Raw genomic sequence first — 20,857 nt, 5'->3', positions numbered from 1 at the left:
ATCAAGTCATTCAAAAAGATCATACATATTTGGGGCCCCAGCGCTGATCCCGATGACAGTCTATTGATTACACTTTGTCCATAAGAAATTAACACATTCATCCCAAATTTATGTTTGACGTTTGTTCGCCAATCCGCTACATGAATGCATGTATCTCAGTTCAGCGCCCCCAACACCCCAACGGTGCCTCTCCCGCCCCCACGCATTAACGCCACTCCAAAACGCACATATATTATGAGCTTTCATCTCGTGTAACAATATTAACTGAGGCAACTTCTCGACTGGGTTTTGGAAATTCAAATTTGTCACATTTGTTTCGCCAGTATCCACACTTCTCCATACATTCTTAAAGGATTCTTACAACAAAACCTGATAAGTTCCATACCCAGTGTTGATATATCAGATTAGTTTATCACTGGGCTGCAATTTTATGTTAATTTTTTGCGGGGTGTGAGATAAGCTTATGTCTGCACTAGGCTGGGATCGATTATACAGTCGAGGATTACAGAGAACATCACAGCGAAATGGTGGTTTTACATAATGCCACCGGATTAGTGTTCCAGAGGTCCAGGCTAACGCTTCAGTCCATGAGGAGTTGCGAATGGTGCTAAACAATACACAATCAACAGCGACGATCCCCACTCCTGACCTTATGACGGGAGAATGGTCATTGATGAAGCAGCTAAAGATGGTTGGGCCTAGGACACTACCCTGAAGGAGGCAGTGATGTCCTGAAAATGAGATGTTTGACCTCCGACGACCACAACAATCTCCCTTTGCACTAGATATGACTGCAACCAGCGGCAAGTTTTCCACCTGATTCCCATTGGCTCCAGTTTTGCTAGTGCTCCTGGGAGGCGTCAGCTGTGGCTCAGTTCATAGCACCCTCGCCTTTGAATCAGAGGGTTGTGGGTTCATGTCCCACTCCCGGAAACCAGGAACTGTGATTGTACTCGAAAGAGTTGCAATCTGTGACTGTTGATAACTCGAAAGAGTTTCCCGGGGAAAAAAAAAAGTCAAGAACTGTGAACGTACTCGAAAGAGTTGGTTCCATACTCTGTCAAATACTGCTTGCTGTCAACGGCAGTCAACCTCACGTTCTTTAACGTTCAGCTCTTTTGCCCATGTTTGAACCAAGCTTTTAATGAGGTCAGCTGAATTGCCCTATCTGAACCAAAAATGAGCGTCAGTGAGCAGGTTCTTGCTAAGCAAATGCCATTTCGATAGCACTATGATGACCCTTCCCATCATTTTACTGATGATCGAGAGTGGACCGATGCGGAGTTCATTGGGCATACTTGACTGGTTATGCTTCTTTTGTACAGTATAAGCCTGGACAATTTTCCACATTGCCGAGTAGATGTCATTGTTGTAGCTGGACTGGGAAAGCTTGGCTATGGGTGCAAAAAGTTCTGGAACTCGAGCCGTCAGTTCTATTGCCAAAATGTTGTATCTGAATAACAGAACATACTCCAGAGATTGGATGGCCTCACCAAATCAAAGCATTGGGAACAGCGACTCATCTATCGACTCAGCACTTTACAGTCTCCAAAAATGAACACTCAGTTCAGCAATTTTAATTCATTATGTCCGCCTGCACCGTTTCATTACTTTTTCTTTTTCTTTGCTGGCCTTGGTTTAGTCCCGTTTCTTTCGTTATTCCCTCATGTGCCTTTGCACGTTTGTTATGCACACATTCATGAGCTCACCAACACACAATTGTTGTTCATTTGAAGGCGAACGTAAAATTGGCTTTTATTGCAAGAGGAATGGAGAACAGGAATAGTTACATGTTGCTCTAATTGCACACGTTTTTATTGAGACCTGGTTTTAAACACCGTTCGCACTTCTGATCTCCATATTTAATGAAGGAAACACTTTCAGTAAAGGCGGCACAGCAAAGGTTCAATAATTGGAACACGGGTGAGCGTTTGACTATGAGGATGAGCTGGATAAACTGTGCCTATAATCTCAGGAGTTTACATCCGAGAGGCAATCTAATTGAAACATACACGATTATGAAGGGTGATTGATTGCATAAATCTAGTTTAGAGATTGTTTCTGCTGGCTGGGGAATGTAAAACCCGGGGCATAATCTCATGATAAAATGCAAATCATTTCGGATTGAGATAAGGTGGCATTACTTCCCTCAAGAAGCAGAGAATCGTTGGAATTCTCTACCACCGATACTTCATCGTTGAATATAGTTAAAAGTGGTATAGACCGATTTTTGGTCGCTCAGGGAATCTGAGGATATTGGGATTGGACTGGAGAATGTAGTTAAAGACCAAGATCAGCATGATCGTATTGAATGGCGGGCGATGTTCGTCAGGCCGTATGGTTTATTCCTGCTCCTAATTTTTGTGCTATTTCTAAACCCGTCGCCACCCCCTTTGGATGTTCTCCACGGAAAACCCTTTGTCATTTAATATCTCCTGTCTCTACCCTTTCCCAAGCCTTCATGTCTGCAGACCAGTTCGCCTCTTCTTGACACTCGTTCTCTTAGAATAAAGGTTTCCCGTCTTGAATCATCGATATTGATTTTATTCAAAGAAGGAAGAGGAGCTATATATCCAAGTTCATAACATTACTCCAAGGGCATCAATTTACTGCATAACATTTTACATAGAAGGAGATATGCTAAACCCAAGAAAATCAGCTAAGAAATATGATGTTGTAAGAGAATGTGTAGGGATCAGGAATTCATGACAGCTCTTTCACTTGGTGGTTATGTATGGTATTCCCGCACCATCTGCATTGAATTCAGAAGTTTCCACTCAGTCCACTTTCCTTTTGTAATACCAGAGCAAAAATGCACTAACATAAAAGAAAAGGCAAAGGACATTTAGAGTTGTGTATTGAATTATTTCGAAAATTCAGGCTTTTTCCATCCTGCCTGTCCAGAAACAGATTGATGCAAAAACAGAAAATGCTGGAAAAACTCAGCAAGTCTGACAGCATCTGTGGAGAGAGGAAAAAAAATACAAAGTTAACGTTTTGAGTCCGCATGACTCTTCTTCAGAGCTGATAGAGGCAATAACCGGGATAATATTTCAGGTCGATGAGCTCCCGTCAAAACAGACTTCTCCTGCACAGTTTCAAAACCTTTTCAGTTGGTCAGATTGAGAAGCAAGAAAACGTACCTTCTTTGGATGTTCTCACAAAGAATATGAGAGGCTCAATGCAGTGGCAGAAATACTTAAAGTTTGACATCGTCCAGTATCAGAAAACTGCTTTATTGGCAGCAGCGCAGCCCTACCACGCTCCCACCCCAGATCCCCACTTTGAAAAGGTAGTCCCTCCGCCACCGACACACACTGGCAGCAGTGTGCTCCATCTATAGGGTACACTGCAGCAAATTGTCAAGGCCCCTTCGACGGCAACTTCCAGGAAGGAAACTTCTATCATCAAGGAGGACTATCGCTGGACGCGCGTGAGAAAACCCGTACCTTCACGTTTCCCTCCAAGCCACACACTATACTGACCTGGAACAGAATTACCATTCCTTCACTTTTACTGGGCCAAAAAACCTGGAAATCTGATGTGCCTACACCAAAGGGGCAGCAGTGTTTCAAGCAGGTGGCTCACTACCATCCTCTCATTCACAACCAAAGAAGGAGAATAAACTATGGCCTTACCAGCGGCAGGCAAATCCAAGAATGCATAACATATATTGCCCATGTCATTCCAAATTCGCGCCAACCACCACCATCCCCCCCACCACCACCAACCCAGGTCATGTCCCATCCTCGAGGGAATGCGACAAATAGTGACCTCAAACTTTCCACCTACACATTGACGGACACAAAAAGGTCATTCTCTGGTTCAGTGAGATTAATGTCGTGAACCGTTTCAAAGTGGAATGCCGGCGGAGAACAAAATGCTTTGAAAGAAATTATGATTGACTGAGGAGCCTTTAAATTCTTAATTATCTGCACTGAATTGTTTCCCAAGTCCCGTGAGATTACTGTGGAGTGACCCGTGATATCCCTATTTGTGAAAGGCTGTGCGGTGGATTAAGATAGAAGGGCTGATAACATGGATGTTTATTTTTCATCACCACATCCACAATAACCACCAATCAGTGGGCTCTTATTCTCCGTAATCGAGGGCAATAAGTCAAACGATTCCTTACGCATGAACCTTCAGAGATAATATTGATTCTCTCCGGCTTCTTTATATTGGCACATAAGTTTCAAATCCACTTCTCGGCTTGTTTGGCTTGATGGGAACCATGCATTGACTAAACGGATGGAGGTACTGTGCAGATTTTGAAGTCAGCATCTCCTGTTTACTGGCTTGGTTCTATGCCATGGCGCCAACCAGCAGTTGAGTTTTCCAATACAACGACCTGAATTGTACCCAACTATTTTGCTGCAAGCATCATTGTTCATATGTTCTGAAGCTGCATGACAGCGCGAATTGAGAACATTCGCTTCAAAAAGCGTCCGAGCACCGACATGGCTCCAACTTAGCGGGGTAGTACATATGGTTTCCTACCAAATTTAGAAGAATCAGAGGTGATTCGCTTGAATTAGAACATTTTTCATGGGCCTTGACAGGGTAGATTTTAGCAATATGTTTCCAAAGGCTCGGGATTCGAGCACTAGTGGTCAGAATCTCAGAGGAGAGCGTCAGCCATTATGGCGAGATCAGCTAAAATGTCTTCATTCAAATGGTTGGGTATCTTTTGAATTCCAGGTTGTGGATGATCGCGAGTTCAAAACAGCGATGGATCCATCTCGGGGATTTATGGGAATCTTTGGGATATGTGGATAGATCAGGAACGTGTTATTGAGGCAGATCATCCAGGAAGTTGTTGAATATTTGAGAAGCCGTGAAGACCAGTACCTGATTACGCCTGCTCCTATTTCTTATGTTCTTACATAAATTACATAATCAGAGGAACAATAAAGATTATATTGACCTTATAGCAGAAGCATTACAGATTCATCAGTAGGATTCCCTTTTTAAGCAGGTTACATTCATAGTACAAGTTCCATACTCATAGAATCAAAGATTGGTCACATAACAGAAGGATGATATTCAGCCCATCTTGTCTGCACTGGTACATTGAAGGGATAATTCACCGCCCTCACTCCTCAACCTTTCTCCAGGTCCCCTTCACATTCCTAATTTTCAAGCCTTCTTCAAATTTCTGGTCTCTTCAGCATAGAATAATGAAGTGTCACCTGATCGAGATTTCCACCCTGCCAAAATGCGTTGTTAGGTTAAACACGGGGAAAATGTTTCCACCAGTGAAAAAAGTGGATGCCAAATGTAATATGTGTCTGCCATTGGTCCACAGCAATGGAGCCTAGGACAACCAAGTTAATGTCAGGAAGCAATTTTCAAACTAAGGGCTGCTGGAAATCAAGGTATAATTCTTAAAATAATCGAGGCTACCACAATCTCTGGATGTTTTTTTTTGTTTTTGCTCTTATTTGCAAATCAGTGAAGCGCCTCTGTTTCTTCGGCTCTACTTGAAGAATTGAGCATATTTTGCTCGCCTTCTCTTCCCTGCCGTTCCACAGGGAACGAAACTCTTGGCCACAGGGCAATTCTTAGATACCAAATCCAACCCAGGAGCCCCATTTTAAACGTCTGATGCTCTCTCAACTGAGCTAGTCGGGCTGATTTAAATGGTTTTCCCACACCTAACTTCACTATCTTACAAGGGGCGTCGGACCATTTCATGTGCATTTCCTCCTTTGAAATTTCGCCCTCACAGGCAGAGCGGCAGCATCCCTTTGGCTTCATTCCACAAATATTCTAACTGCACCAACTGTTCGCTGATTACTAGAGGCGTGTGGTGTTACAATGACATTACCCAGATATCTGCACCTGGCCTTCAAAGGCTCACCATGTAACCTCTAACCTTACTGGCTTCTTTACATTGCATCATAATTCTCAAAACTAGCTTCCAACTTCGTGGCTTCATTCAAAGCCATGCATTGACCAAACAGGATTCAAATCTGAGATTCAAGCTGCCCTGTCTACTGAGGACGCAAACTACCTAACTAAGCCATGGCACTGACAGGCAGCCGAATCTTGCAATGCAAATTTTAGAATTGGATCCAAAGTTTTTGCTGCAAGCATTATTGTTCACCTATGATGGTGCTGCATGGTGTGCGAATTTTGAACTTTCACCTGCACTGGGCCGTCAAAGCTTTGAGGATTGCATTTGTTCCGTGGAAATATTAAGTTCCAGAAATTCCATTGGGAGATACGAATAGACAGATATTGATTTCGCGAATTCAGAAACGATTTTGAATGGTGTTTGTTGGTGGAATGCGTGATACCATCCTTTTGAAATCGGGAACGCTCATTCGGAGTAATGTTCTAATTGTGTGAATCATACTGTATAGAGGTGTAATAGATCGGCCATCACAAGGTCTTCATTAAAAAGATGAAACGTTTATCCATCACCACTCTTTGCTCGATTAACTGCAGTAAAATTCATCAGTCGACACATTATTTTCCTCTTAGATATCTGCAGCAACATTTCATAGTGCTTCCTCGCGGAAACCTCAAGAAGTGATTATGATCCGACCATCTTGGTTGTATTGACAAAGAAATCCATGCTTTATGCTTTATTCGGACGTTGTGAGGTTGATTTAAACTTCATTACATCAGCTTGCATGATGTTCCTTGATTATTTTTGCTTGTCTAGACTTGTCACGTTTTTCCTTTATCCGCCGTGTTACATGCGGTCGGTTGCTGTGCTGCCATTCACAACCTCCTCTGGAGGCAAATTCTGTTTCTTTACGGTGACCATTACAACTCTCTTTGAATTTGGTACCATGAAACCTTTAGCTTCCTGCTCTCCACCCTCACGGACCTTCGCGTTGGCACTTGCTTCCCCCTGCCGCACTCCATTTATTTAAAATCTGTTATGAATATACATTCCTTCAGTGCTGACGAGAAGTCATCAATCTGAAACATTCGCTGTCTACTTCTTGACCTGCTGTGAATATACAACATTTTTCGTTCATTTATTTTCAGATTTCCAGCAACCACGCTTTTCTATCTGAAGGGTGATGTCATCGGATTCAGCAAGGTCTTGAAATATCTAATTCACAGGGTGAGGAGGGATTCTGGGAATGTGGAACTCTATCCAAGGCCGGGATAATTTCCAAGAGCTACAGGCCTCCTTCTGAATGCTGGGATTCTATGATTCGCGACTTTCATTTTGACATTTATTGGGAGATTAGCAAACTGTTCACGGCACGAAGGTGATGAATGAATGAATCAGTGCAACTGCCTGATATTTCGAACCGAGAACTTAATGCGTGTGGAAAGGCTGCATTTGTCCATCTCGGGCCACAGAGTGGTTAAGTTGTTGCACATCAAAGTTGTACATGGGGTTCGGAGTGAAAGGTCCATCACTGCCCGCAGCCTCCATCATTGAAATGATTACCTTCTTCCTCCAGCTCCCTGACTTGAAAGTGTGTTAAATTTAATCTACCGATGCAAAGCTGGTAAACAAAAATTATATATGCAGATCAATTAAATCATCTTGATTTGTTGGAACGTTCCCCCCCTCCCCCCAAAAGCCCCCCACCTCCGCTTGGCTGGGAACTTTGTTTCCTACTATCTCTTACTAAAATCCTCCAGTTGTTCAATGATTTTTTTTACCCAGCAAAGTACAAGGGCCAGCTCCCATTTCATCCCTTGAACTTCAGTCTCCTCCATAACGATATTTTACTCTTGATATTTGCTTGTATTTTCCCTAAATCATGTATTTTAAACATGAGCATCTTTGGATTACTGTTCCTGAAGTGCCCCGTACCTCTCGCCTACCACCACGCCCCTCTCCTCCCCGCCCCGCCCCACCCTTCCCACCTCCCCTCCACCACCGCCCAGTGAAGCATATTCCACGTGCTCTACGTTATCCGAGAGGTAGCCAAAGCCTTGTTTCATTCTCATTGGGCCTCAATTGTAATTGTCAATGAGCTGCTCTTGTACACTTATCAGCAATTTCAGGAAAGATTGGCTCGGAAATAAAAGAGAGCTTAAGTGGCAACATTCGTGACATAAGCTCTTACAGCACCGGAGAAATGCAGGTGAGAAATTGAATAGATGTATATAATATTACTGGGTGCATACCACAGATCATTAAAAATAAGTATAATTTCGAGGGTCAAGTTTGCCAGCAGTTTAGACAATGTTGCAGGAACTTCCACAGTGCAAGTAACGGTAGGCTCCTTTTATCCTTTTTATGGACTAGGATGGGCACAGTGCGAAGCGAACAGAGGGAACTGAAGTCTTGAAATGCATAAAGTAAAAAAAAATGACCATCGTGGTTCTACCCCAACAAGGTCAAATGTCAGCAGGAGCGAGATGTTAGAGGTAATGTACATGTTCAGAAGTTTATAAGCACTCGGAAGATGATTATGCCAATAGTGGATAAGTAACTTCATCCAATGGATTGCATTCGAAGAATATTGGGGTAGAGATAGGGGCAGGTCTTTAGAACAAAGAAGATGGGGAGCAGGAGTAGGCCATTCGGACATTCGAGCCTGCTCCGCTATTCAATATGCTCATGGCTGAATGATTCCGTTTCGAATTCCACATTCCCAACTAAACACGATAACTCTTGATTCACTTGCCTAACAAGAATGTATCTACTTACGCCCTAAAAAATATTCAATGACCTCGCCTCCACCACCGCCTGAGGCAGAGTTCCAAAGTCACACAGCCTTCTGGGACGAAAGCAAATCTCCTCATAACTGTTCCAAACAGGTGATCACTAATTTAAAACAGTGCTCGTCAGTGCTGGACACTCGCTTCCTTCTTAAATTGTAGGGTTACATTTGCTAGTTTTCAGTCACATAGAACCATTCCATAATCTCGTGAATTTTGGAAAATTATGTCCAGCGTATCTACTACCTCATTAGACACTTCGTTTAACACCCTTGGATGTAATCCATCGGGATCCGGAGGCTTGTCATCTCGCAGCTCCATCAGTTTTCTCAGTACCGCTTCCCTTGTGGTTGTAATTTCTCCTCGCTCCCCTCTCCCTTTCACCTCATGATCTACAGCTATTAACGGATTGTGTTTTATATCCTCTATATTCAACAGAGAATCAACATATCTGTTCATTTCATCTGTCATTTTCTCATTATCTGCTATTAACTCCCCACTGTCACTGTCTAGAGAGCCAACAGTCACTTTACTTAATCATTTATTTTCTAAATCCCTGTATAATCTCTTTCTGTGCATTTTTATATTTCTAGCTATCTTCCTCTCATAATAGAAATAATTTCCCCTGATTAAACTTTTAGTCATTCTTTTCCATTCTTTATATTCTGGTCATTCATAGGACCTGTCAATCATCTTTGCGCAGTTATATGCCTTTTCATTACATTTAATGCTCTCAATAACTTCTTTAGTTAACCACGGATACTCGGCCGTTACCTTAGAACATTTCGTTATTCTCGGAATATACTTACTCTGAATATTCTGCAATGCCCACTTAAATGTCTGCCACTGCTTCTCCATTGATCTATTCTCTAGCTGATTAACTCGGTTCACCTCAGCTAACTCAGCATTCATGCCCGCACATTTGCCCTTTTTTAAGCTTAAGGTGCTAGTCTTGGGCGCACTCTTCTCCCTTTTAAGTTTAATGATATTTTTTCGCTGCCACATGGAGGGTGCCTTTACTCTGAAGATATTAATTAATCTCTGTTTCATTTCACAATACCAAGTCTAATAGAATTTGCTCTCTGCCTGGTTCCAGAGCATGTTGCATTAAGAAATTACCTCGAAAGCAGTCTAAGAGTTCCTCATTGAGGCTACCATTGCCAATCTGATTTCCGCTGTTTATACGTAGAATAAAATCCCCTGATTATCGCTGCCTCTTTATCCTAAGATCCTAATGTTTCTCCTTATACTTTGTCCTACATTGTCGTTACTGGTAGGGGGCCAGTCGACCACTCCTACTAGTGACTTTTCTCCTTAGTATTCCTCATCCCCACCCAAGCCGATTCTACATCCTGATCTCCTGAACCAAGGTCATTATTAACCATTGGACCAATCTTGTCAATCTTCGATTCACAGTGCTACCTCTCCACCTTTACTTAGCACCCTATTCTTCTTGAATATCGCGTTCCTCTCAATATTAAAGGGCCAATAATTGTCATTCTGCACCAAGCTCCTGTAATTGCTATCAGATCAATCTTCACTAGATGTGAAGGATGCGCCAGAGGAGAGGGAGAGGCAGAGAGTTTAATTATATTAGTGCATCAGCGGATGCGCTCCATGCAAATAATGAATAGATATTCTTTATTTGTGTTACGGTTTATTACAACCTTGAATAAAAATTGCAAAAACAGTAATTTAAAAATAGGCCATCATCAGTAACGGCTGCAAAGGTTCATCAACACTAATGTCAGGCTATGATCATCTTGTCAACGTAAATTCACCAGGCTTATTGGAATTAGTTTATCACCAGCCGTGTTAGTGTCGGGTTTCCATGAGTTATTTTAGTTTGGGGTTACTATCTGTGCAGTTAGAGTAAGGTCACCACATTAGTTTTGGAGTCAGTTTATTACCACTATTGCTCCAAAATGGCAGCCGTGGTCATTGTTAGAGTATATTCAATATCAGTTATAACATTTTGGTTCATACGCAGTATAGTTCGAGGCGAGACATTACCTGCGATCCTTTGAGCACCAAATAAGTTTGGCTTACATTCTGGATTGGCGAGGGTTTTACCAAATTAGTAAGAGATCACAATAACCTGGCGCAGTGTCCAAAAGGGTATGTTCCATTCAAATTTCACGGGGCATGCGTAGAGCACTTTCAATCCGGGATAATGTTGCTTCCACTCATTTTAACAGGTGAGATTTAATGTCCTGGTTTGCGCAATTTCCCCATTAGTGGCCGAGGCGCAGTGAACCAGAAAATCGCCAAATTGTTTGTTAAAGAACTTCAACTAATGCACAAATATTGTGTAACTTGATTTTCTCAGGGGAGCATGGATTGTTCCATAAAGGGATCTCAGATGCATTCCACTCGGAACCGTATACCTTGAGGGGATTCGGACAGGTCTGTAAAACATGGTAACAGTTCTACAGATAGAGAACATTTACTATCCTGTTCTGGCAGCATTCGGCGTTCCCGGTAAGTCAGTTTCACACTCTGTGGCCTGAAGGTTGTTGATAATTTCAATGTTAATGTAACAGATTTCGAGAATGACCTCATTGGGGAGTGACATATCCATCAGGATGATTTGAGAAATATCGACGTGTATCCTGCTAATCCTTGCCACCGACGAGCGTCTGTTCTGGTCGCTAGACCGTGACAACGGAGGTTCAAGTGTCCTCCTTTTGCTGAGGCTGATTTACCCCCTATTACCCTCGAACAACTCCCCTCCCCCGTCCACCCTCTCAAGTAATAAATCATTCACCCCAAATAGATTTGCTGTTTATCCCTGGGAATCAGTTCATTTATTCCGGGCTCCCTGTTTACTTGACGTTGGTAATTCCTCCGATTTTGGCCGCCTTCACCCAACAGGGGCTTTTGAAAGGATTTTGAGAATACATTGCAGTTCAGGGAGCTGCCAACCTCTGTTCTGCCGGCATGAACCCGCACAATTGCACTATTCGCCAAGCGGTGGTTGGGCTGTTTACTGAGGGTGACTATGGAGAATGTGTGGAATTTCTCGGCATAATTTTAATGTTTGTGCCTCGGATGAATGTTTTATTGGAATCCCCATGTGCCTATTAGTCTTCTGGAAACCATTTTGAAGACGTGGTGGTTTCTGAATAACGTTTGCTGGAATTACAACGGGTCTCAGATGGTCAATCGTTTCATTTAAAAAAAAGCAAAGTTTCAGCAACACTCGTCTCTATCATGAAAATGAAAATAATCCGTGTCGATAACGCGAAATAGAGACAGATCCGAATATTTCCCAATAAAATGTTGTAACAATTGTCTTTTCGTTGCTTAACTTTTTTCTCCCTTTCTTACAGCCAACTTAATGACAATCGCGATTCTCTCCAGAGGGAATTGTGACCTATCGAAATGTATCTCCCTCTACATGGCCGCTATGGCCGCAGCTGATCTTCTGGTCATGATTTTCAACGTAATAATATATCGCGTTATCAGCTTTCACTTTCCGTATTCATTCCTGTCCTACACTGCCGTTTGTAAATTCATCCTGTCTTTGAATCCTGCTACCCTGGATCTCTCTGTCTGGTTTACTGTCTGCTTCACATTTGACCGATTTGTAGCTATATGTTGTCAGAACTTTAAAACAAAGTACAGCACTAAGAAAATGGCGACTGTGGTTTTAACAATAGTCTCTGTTTTGATCTATTTCGAGAACATCCCCTTTTGGTTTGCATATGAACCTGAACGAATGATTCACAATATCGCCTGGGGTTGCCTCTCCAGTGTGGCCTTTTACTCATCGCCTGCTGGTTTGGCATATTCCTGGTTAAAAAGCATTTTTGTTGCTTGGCTTCCTTTTTGGTTGATATTACTGTTTAATTGTTTGACAATCAGGCGAATTTTAGTGGCCAGCAGAGCCCGCAGGGCACTACGGGGTCACAAACATGAGAATCAGAGTGATTTAGAGATGAAGAACAGGAGAAAATCGATTACTTTATTGTTTGGAGTATCGGGCAGTTTTCTACTGTTGTGGCTGACAGCTGTCGTTAGTTTTTTAACTACGAGATTGCCAAGTACTGCACAAACTCGAGGCGATTTTGCAACTCCTGAACACATCGCGACTGAAACCGGATGCATGCTCATGTATTTGAGTTCTTGTTCAAACACATGTATTTATGCAGCAACACAAACTAAATTCAGGGAAGAGATTAAGAAGATGATGATAATTCCCTGGACTTTGATTCTGACTATGTTTAAAAAAGAGAGAAAAAAAGAAGAAATGTTCCTCTCCTAACTAGTTAAATTATTGCAGGTGTTCTAAGTAATCGTCCAAGTGCGAAGTAAAAGGGTTTTTGCGAATATGACCGTGCATCAGAATACCTTTACTCCATTTGTTTTCTGCCTGCAGTTTCCCAAGACGAACCTAATCTATTCCTAATGAAACATCGCACTGTTCACTCAAAATTCAAAGCAAACAGTTGGATATAACATATGGGTGTCAGAAATGAGTATCTCACTCCGTTGTAATGAAAATATGACACCCCGGTTTAATTAACAAACAAAGCATTCCTTATTATAGGAACAATGTTCTGCTAATAGTTATTTCTTCTGTAACGTTGTATTGATTATTGAAAAAAATTGGTCCACTATCAGTCCCCATGTGTCTCCCCACTGTCTCCTGTCCGAATGGAATAATTACCCCGGTGAGTATTTAATGATGGGGAGAATGGAAACTTTACTCCGCAATGTTATGTTACGCATCTTTGTTTTCACACATTTCAAGGAACTCTCCACCGGTTGCTACAGGACGAGCAGTATTACATTTCTTGATATATGTTCATGACTTAGACTTGGGTGCACCTAAAAATGAGGTGCCAAACTGGTGAAGCTACAACCCAGGACAACTTGCAGGCCAACTAATGGGAGAAGCACGTGATCCCACAATCAACCGATAAGATCAAAGTTTTGTACACCTGTCACATCCAGTTGTGAATGGTGACGGGCGATTAAACAGCTCACTGGAGGAAAAGGCTTCACCAATATTCCCATCCTCAATGGGGGAGGCCAGCCAGGTCTGACGATTATTGGCTCAAACAGTCCAATTTAACTGGGTCAGACCCATTCTTAGACCATTAAAGTAGGCTTTCCCCATATTAATTATTCTTATCTGGGCTGTTCTTTGTTTTATCCCACAGTCAGCTTAAACCTTACGATACAGTGATCACTCCTTTATACTTGATCTACTTGGCCCATCTCATTCCAAAGAATCATGTCAAGCTGTGCATCCTTTCTCACACTGGAAACACGCTGCTGTAGAACAATTTCCTGGTCACTCTAGGAATTCTTGTCCCTCTCTGCCTGTCACATTAACACTATCCAAGTCTATATTTGGACAATTAATGTTCCCCATTATAACTACTTCATAATTCTTGCACCTCTCTGGAATTTCCTTACAAATTTGTTCGTCTCCATCTTTCCCCTAGTTGGTAGCCTATAGACTAGCAATGTAATTGCACCTTTTTTGTTCCATAGATCGAGCCATATAAATTCTGTCCTTGTCCTCTTTGGATCATCCCCTTTCTCCAGCACTGAAATATTCTGCTTAATCATTCCAACCACCCCATTCCATTTTCTCCCTTTCCTATCTTTCCTGAATACCCTATATTCAGGAATAGTTAATACCCAGCCCTGCCATTCACTGAGTGAGGCCTCTGTTACTGCCACAGCACCATATTTCCACATGGCACGTGCACCTGGAACTCACCAATCTTATTTACCACACTCCATGCATTCACTAACATGCTCTGTAACCCTGATTTAGACTTTATTGTCTTCCCCCTTACTCTGTACAGACTTAATAACTTACTATTTCCTATTCTAGTGCTATATATTTCTCCCAGTATTCCTTGGTATTCCTCTCTGATATTACCTCCTGGTTCCCACACTCCTGCCAAGTTAGTTTAAACCCTCCTCAATACCAGGAGCAAATCACCAGGCACTCAGCTCCAGCTCTGTTTAGGTGCAATCCATCTGGCCTGTAGAGGTCCCAACTCCCTCAGAGCTGGTTACAAAGTCCCAGCAATTCTAAATCCCTTTCCCCTGCACCATCTTTGCAGCCACTAATGCATCTGCTTACCCTCCTACTTCTGTGTTCACTTGTGCGGGATACGAGGAGTTATCCAGAGATTACTGCTTTTCAGGCTGCGCTTGCTAATTTCTTACCTAGCTCCCTAACTTCTGTCTGCAGGGAAACAGTCTCAGTATAGGCTACTGAACTTTGGGGACTGATGCTTCACTTAAGGGGTTATGAATCTTTGGAATTCTCTATCCCAGAGGGTTGTGGATCTCCATCGTTGAATAAATAATTCTAAGGCTGAGAGAGACAGATTTTTGTTCCCTCATGGGATTGAGCAACATGGGGAGTGGGTGGGAAAGTGGAGTTGAAGCCCTCGGTCACCCATGATCATATTGTCTGAGCAGGCTATTCCGGCTCCTATTTCTTTGTTCTTGTGCAGCAAGACCTGGAGAATTTGTAGGCTTGGCCTGATAAGTGGCAAGTAACAAATGCACCACACAAGAGCCAGGCAATTACCATCTCCAACAAGAGAGAATCTAACCTCACCACCACTCCACCACCACCGCCCTCCCTCCTACACCATAGGCTGGGAATTCTGCAGTGAGTAACTCACCTCCTGACATCCCAAAATCTCTTAACTATCTAGACGGGCACAAGTCAGGAATATGTAGGAATGCTCTCCACTTGCCTGGATCAGTGCAGCCCTAACAACAATCAAGAAGCTCGACACCATCCAGGGCAAATGAGTATGCTTGAACAGAATCCCATTGACCAACTTAACATCCATTCCCTCCACCACCGACCCACATTGGCGGCAGCATCACACCAAGACTCCTTCAACAGCAACTTCCAAAACCGTGGCCTCTACCACCTGGAAGGACAAGGTCAGCAGATGCATTAGAAACTGCAAGTGCCCCTCGAAGTCACACACCATCCTGACTTGGAACTATATCACCGTCCCTGCACTGTCACCTGGTCAAAATGTGCAAGTGAAGCTTGAGATTCAACATACAGACGTGTTCCATATGAGTCTTTACTTAGACACCCATTTAATATAATTAATCTTCCACCTTGTGCCTTGTTCCACCATTTCTTTGAATGTCCTGAACATTTCCCTGGAACCGTTACCACTTGAGGCAAAAACGTTGGAAATGAATTGAACTCATTCTGTGTTGTCCTTCCATTGTCACCCTTTGCAGGAGGCAGCGAACTGTTAAAGTCCCAGTAATGTCCTTAAAATAATGGTGAAAGGTTAATTTTGTGATGCACCATCTTAAAATTCATTGAAGACACATACACAGCAAGGTGATATGTCACAACAAAATATAACCCTGTGAAACCCAAGTGCAATGAGATGAACTTTTAAAGTGATGATGGGGGCTCCTACATTGCACTCCCCCTGCACTGTCAGCTGAGGTGGAGGCAGGGTGCTGACCTTTCTCCTCCGAGGATTTCAATGACCATGGTGGTTGTCCTCTGGTTCCCTGAGGTCTGCAGGGCCCCAGCATACTGAGGGCCTCCTGCACAGATACTGGAATCGGCTCTGTTATCGTGGGTTTGTGAGGTGCTGGTGTTCCGGTCAGAGCAGTGGAGGACCCGCTGCCAAATCCAGAAGCACCCTGAGAGGAGCCCCCAGATGCTGCAGGCAGTCACTCCTATACACTTTCAGGGCACACTGGACCCTCCCTGCTCACCTGAGGAGTCCGAGGACTTGGTGGTGACTCCAGTCACCTCACCCCTTCTCACCCAGCCATTGCCCATGGAGGTGGTGATGACATGCAGGTCAGTGTGTATCTCCAATCGTTGGTCTGCTGGATTGACTGTCGATCAAGGTCACCAATCTCTCAGTACAGGATGCCTAGGGCACTCATGCCCAGGACACAGCAATACTTATAGCTTGGATTAACTCCTACATCCTTTGTGTCTGGTTGCACACAGCTTCTTTATGTTAACATACCTCATGCTGCAGTTCCAACATCTGCTGGCTTGTGCGTCTTCAGGAGCCAGTGAACTGTTAAAGGCCCAGTAGTGTCCTTAAAATAACGGTGAAAGATTTTGTGATGCACCATCTTAAAATTCATTGAAGACACATACAGTACACATAGCGTCTTCAACGCTAGTGACATGTCATCAGCCTGAAGCTTGACATTGCCTTTCCCTCCCGACTGTGAGTGACCTTGGTTATTACTGTCTCCATCAGCTGCTCGGGCGTGTCTGTGCCGTTCACCAGATTGTGACTCCTTTACTAATGAAATGTGACTATCTCCCGACGTGATAATACCTGCACTGGTGGAGAGTGCGAGGGGAATAATGTGCACCCTCTGAGGTCCCCTTCTCGTCCTCAGAGGTGGATGGCTGTCACCCGGTCACAGCCCTCTATCTGTGAAAGAAAAACTAGTGTTTCTAGGGAAATGTTTGTTTTGTGCTCGCCAGAGGGTCTCCTGTGTTCATCCATTAGGACACTCATTCTCTCAGCTCCACAACCCACCTCAACATCAGTGATTGCCCGCCCTTCCTCCAGATCTCCCAGTTCATGTGTCTGAATTTCCATGGGTGTAAGGATGAGGAGATCTGGGGTACAGTGACCCATCTTGGCTCAGGCCCTCTCGTCCGCTGTTTACATCTGCAAGCAGAGAAATCTTTATGAAACTCACCCATCAAAGAGACACACTAGCCTATACTGGTGTTAGCCTGACTGTCCCGCATGGCACCACATGCATGTCTCCTGCATGCAGCACTCATCAGCGTGCAACCCTTGATCTGTCTTCTGCCATTTCAGCTCTTCACTCAGTAACCAGGGCTCCCTCGCTAATCCCTCCAGAGCTGCTGTGTTTGAAAGTACTGCTGGCTGCCTTTACAGATGGCGCCAGCATTGTCTGAACCGGGACGTCCCCTGTCTGCACCACCGAAGTGGACGGCTCCTCCCACCTGTCAGCTCTGATAATATCGCATTGGTAACTCTGACTACCCTGACCCTACGTCCAAACACCCACTTACGGAGGATGGGGAGGCCTGGGGGCTGGACAGTAGGCGATTGGGGTGTCAGGGACTGAGGGCTGGAGGGAGGTCCTGCGGCCACTGGACCTTGGTGGGGCAGCTGGGGGCGAGGGGGATGGGGTATGTCCGAGGTTAAAAGGGGGGCTTCTGATGGAGACACCTCCCCACCCCCGGCCCCTTCCGCCAATGGCCTGAACCCGGTTATTTTTGGGCTTCCACCAGACCCAGAAACTCCTCCCGCCGACCTAAAAATTGAGGCTGGGTGGGAAAGGGCCCTCAGGTGATCAATAATTGGCCACTTAAGGGCCTCAACTGGGGTGAGGGCGGGTGGCCCGTCTGAGGCCTCACCCACCCCAGCGTCAATCGCTGAGAGGTCTCGGCTGGTGGGAAACCCAGCCCAAAAATTTTACTCTCACCCATTGTTTAAAAACCCCCTGGCGGGTGAGCTTAAAATTCAAACTGTTATCTCTAATTCTTTCTTCACATATAGTGTCTGACTCGCTGAGTATTTCCAGCATTTTCTATTTATATTTCAGATTTTCATCATCAATAGTATTTTCCCTCTATATAATGGGGTGTCTCACACTGAACATTACTATTGTCATTAATAGTGTTCCCTCGGACACCAGAGATTTACCCTGATTCCTGTTGGTTTTCTCTCCCTTGTCTCCAGTCTGTTCAATAACAATCTCACAGATTCTTGTGCCGAGGATCTTGCCTCTGTGATCAGTACAAACCAGTCACTGACAGATCTGGACCTGGGTGTTAATCCACTGGGAGACTCAGGAGTGAAACTACTGTCTGTGGGTCTGAGGAACTCGGGCTGTAAAATACAGAGACTGGGGTAAGTACCAAACTGTGTGAGATGATGTTGATAATAACTGAATGTCTAACAGGACATTTTCCGCAGTGTTATTAGAAAAATAAATAAACACTGTCCATTATTATTAATGTCAGTGATAATGTTATTAATGAAAATGAAACTGCATTTCCTCTGCCTGCTGTTATTTCTCTCTCTCTAACGGGTTTAATTTTCCCGCTTCATTGTCCGCGGGAGCTCGTCAACGTTTGCGCGTGCCCGCCAAGCCAAATATCGCGCGAGTGCGCGATGACGTCAGGACGCTCGTCCGACATCATCTCGCGCGATTCCCCGCCTGCTTGGGTCAGGCACGCGCCCGCCTGCGGGACTCTGGGCTCTGTTTCTCCCTTCACAGATCCTGTCTCCCAGGCTGACTATTTCCAGAACATTCCTTTATATTTCACACCCACAGCATCAATTAGAGATTGCTTTTATGTTTTGAGGTTGTTTTTCTTGAATGTTTCACACTGTATATTATTATTTTAATCAGTCACGTTCTTTGAAAAGAACTGGAAATTTATTCTGATTCCTGTTATTTTTTTCTCTCTCGAACCCTCCCCGCACCCCCCAGTCTAGGGGGCAACAAACTGACAGATTCTTGTGCTGAGGATCTTGCCTCTGTTTTTAATCGCTCACTGACAGATCTGAACCTGGGTGATAACAACCTGGGAGATTCAGGAGTGAAACGACTGTCTGTAGCTCTGAGGGGACCGGACTGTAAAATACAGAAACTGGAGTAAGTACCAGACACTGTGAGATTGTGTTTAGAATCACTTAATATTTAACAATATATTTGAGCACTGTTACTATTATTAAAAAACACTGTCCATTATTATTAGTGTTAGCTATGAATAAAAGGAAACATTTAGTTTGATTCATGTTATTTCTCTCTCTCTCTGAACCCTAGGCTATGGGATGCCAGTCCCAAAGATCTTTGTGTCTCGGGTGTAGGGGAATATTGCGAGGTCTCCCCTCCTCCTCAGAGTTGGGTGTCTGTCCCCGGTCACTGTTGGCCATTAATTTGGGAAAAAGAGAAAAGTGATTCGATGACAAAAGCTAGGAAAAGGTGGTGGGGTTGCTCTGTTAATAACTGATGACATTAGTACAGAAGTCAGAGATGACCTTAGTTCTGAAGATCAAGATGTAGAATTAGTTTGAGTAGAATATGAATTAGCAAAGGTAACATGTCACTTTTTTATTCAATCATGGGATCCAGGCATCACTGGCTAGGCCAATATTAATTGCCCATCCCTAATTGTCCTTGGGAAAGTTGTGGTGAGCTGCCTTCTTGAACCGCAGCAGTCCATGTGGGAGTAGCTTATAGGCCCCTAATACCTTCACACTTTCGTACAGAATATACATGAAAAAATAATGGGCACTTGTAAGAAAGGTGCTGCAATAATTGCGTGTTATTTTAATCTTCATACATATTGGATGAAGCAGAATGGCAAAGGTTGCCTGGAAGGTGAGTTCGTAGAGTGTATTCAAGACAGTTTCTTAGTGAGTATGTTCCAGTGACAACCACAGAATGGCTATTTTAGTCCTGGGAATGTTCAATGAGACTGGATTAATTAATGACATCATTGTAAAGGTGCCTTTTATCAGCAGAGAATGTGAGAAAGCCAGTTAGAAGTATAAAAGCTGATAGAGGTTCTCCAAATATTTATATAGGAAATGAATACTAAAGTGTGCATAGGTACCTTAGAAAATGAGGCTGGGAAATTAACAATGGCAAATGAGGAAATGGAAGAAGTGTTGAACAGGCATTTTGTGTCTCTCTTCACTGTAGAAGATACAAGAAACATCCCAAGAATACTTGAAAATCAAGAGGTAAAAAGAAAGGAGGAACTTAAAACAATCAGGGTTCCGAGTAGAAAGGTATTAGGAAAACTATTAGATCCAAAGGTTAACAAGTCCCTTGACTTGATGGCTTTCATCATAGGGTCTTAAAGGAAGTGGCTGCAGACATAGTAGATGCATTGGTTGTGATCTTCCAAAATTCCCTAGATTCATGGAAGGCCCAGCAGATTGGAAATCACATGGGGCGAATGTATTAGATTTCTTTGAGGAAGTAACATGAAAATTGACATAGCAGAATCTGTAGATTTGGTGCACTTGGATTTCCAAAAGCAATTTGATAAAGTGTCACATCAAAGTTAACAAAGATAACAAGATAAGAATTTGTTATGTAGGTGGTAGCATATTAGTATGCATGGATGATTGATTAGCTAACAGCAAACAGAGAGTTGGGGTAAAGGGCCATTTTCGGTTTGGCAAACTGGTACTAATGGAGTGACACAGAGGTC

The 20,857-nt window shown here is 43.5% G+C and overlaps 2 protein-coding genes across 4 annotated transcripts in view; one reads left to right on the top strand and one right to left on the bottom strand.

Moving 5' to 3' along the window:
* The window catches only part of LOC144672031 (NACHT, LRR and PYD domains-containing protein 3-like), a 705,001-nt gene that overhangs the window by 160,520 nt on the left and 523,624 nt on the right, over positions 1-20,857 (bottom strand). The gene's annotated exons all lie outside the window — the stretch shown is intronic.
* The window catches only part of LOC144671985 (uncharacterized), a 53,448-nt gene continuing 43,654 nt past the window's right edge, over positions 11,064-20,857 (top strand). Inside the window, exons 1-5 of the mRNA XM_078533922.1 lie at positions 11,064-11,127; positions 11,979-12,091; positions 16,224-16,477; positions 18,366-18,536; positions 19,123-19,287. Coding sequence (XP_078390048.1) covers positions 11,064-11,127; positions 11,979-12,091; positions 16,224-16,477; positions 18,366-18,536; positions 19,123-19,287 — 767 coding nt within the window. The remainder of the gene's footprint in view (positions 11,128-11,978; positions 12,092-16,223; positions 16,478-18,365; positions 18,537-19,122; positions 19,288-20,857) is intronic.

Source organism: Cetorhinus maximus, chromosome 35, assembly GCF_964194155.1.
Source record: "Cetorhinus maximus chromosome 35, sCetMax3.hap1.1, whole genome shotgun sequence".
NCBI lineage: Eukaryota > Metazoa > Chordata > Chondrichthyes > Lamniformes > Cetorhinidae > Cetorhinus > Cetorhinus maximus.
The sequence above is the reverse complement of the archived record's forward strand: the minus strand, read 5'-3'. Positions and strand labels throughout refer to the sequence as shown.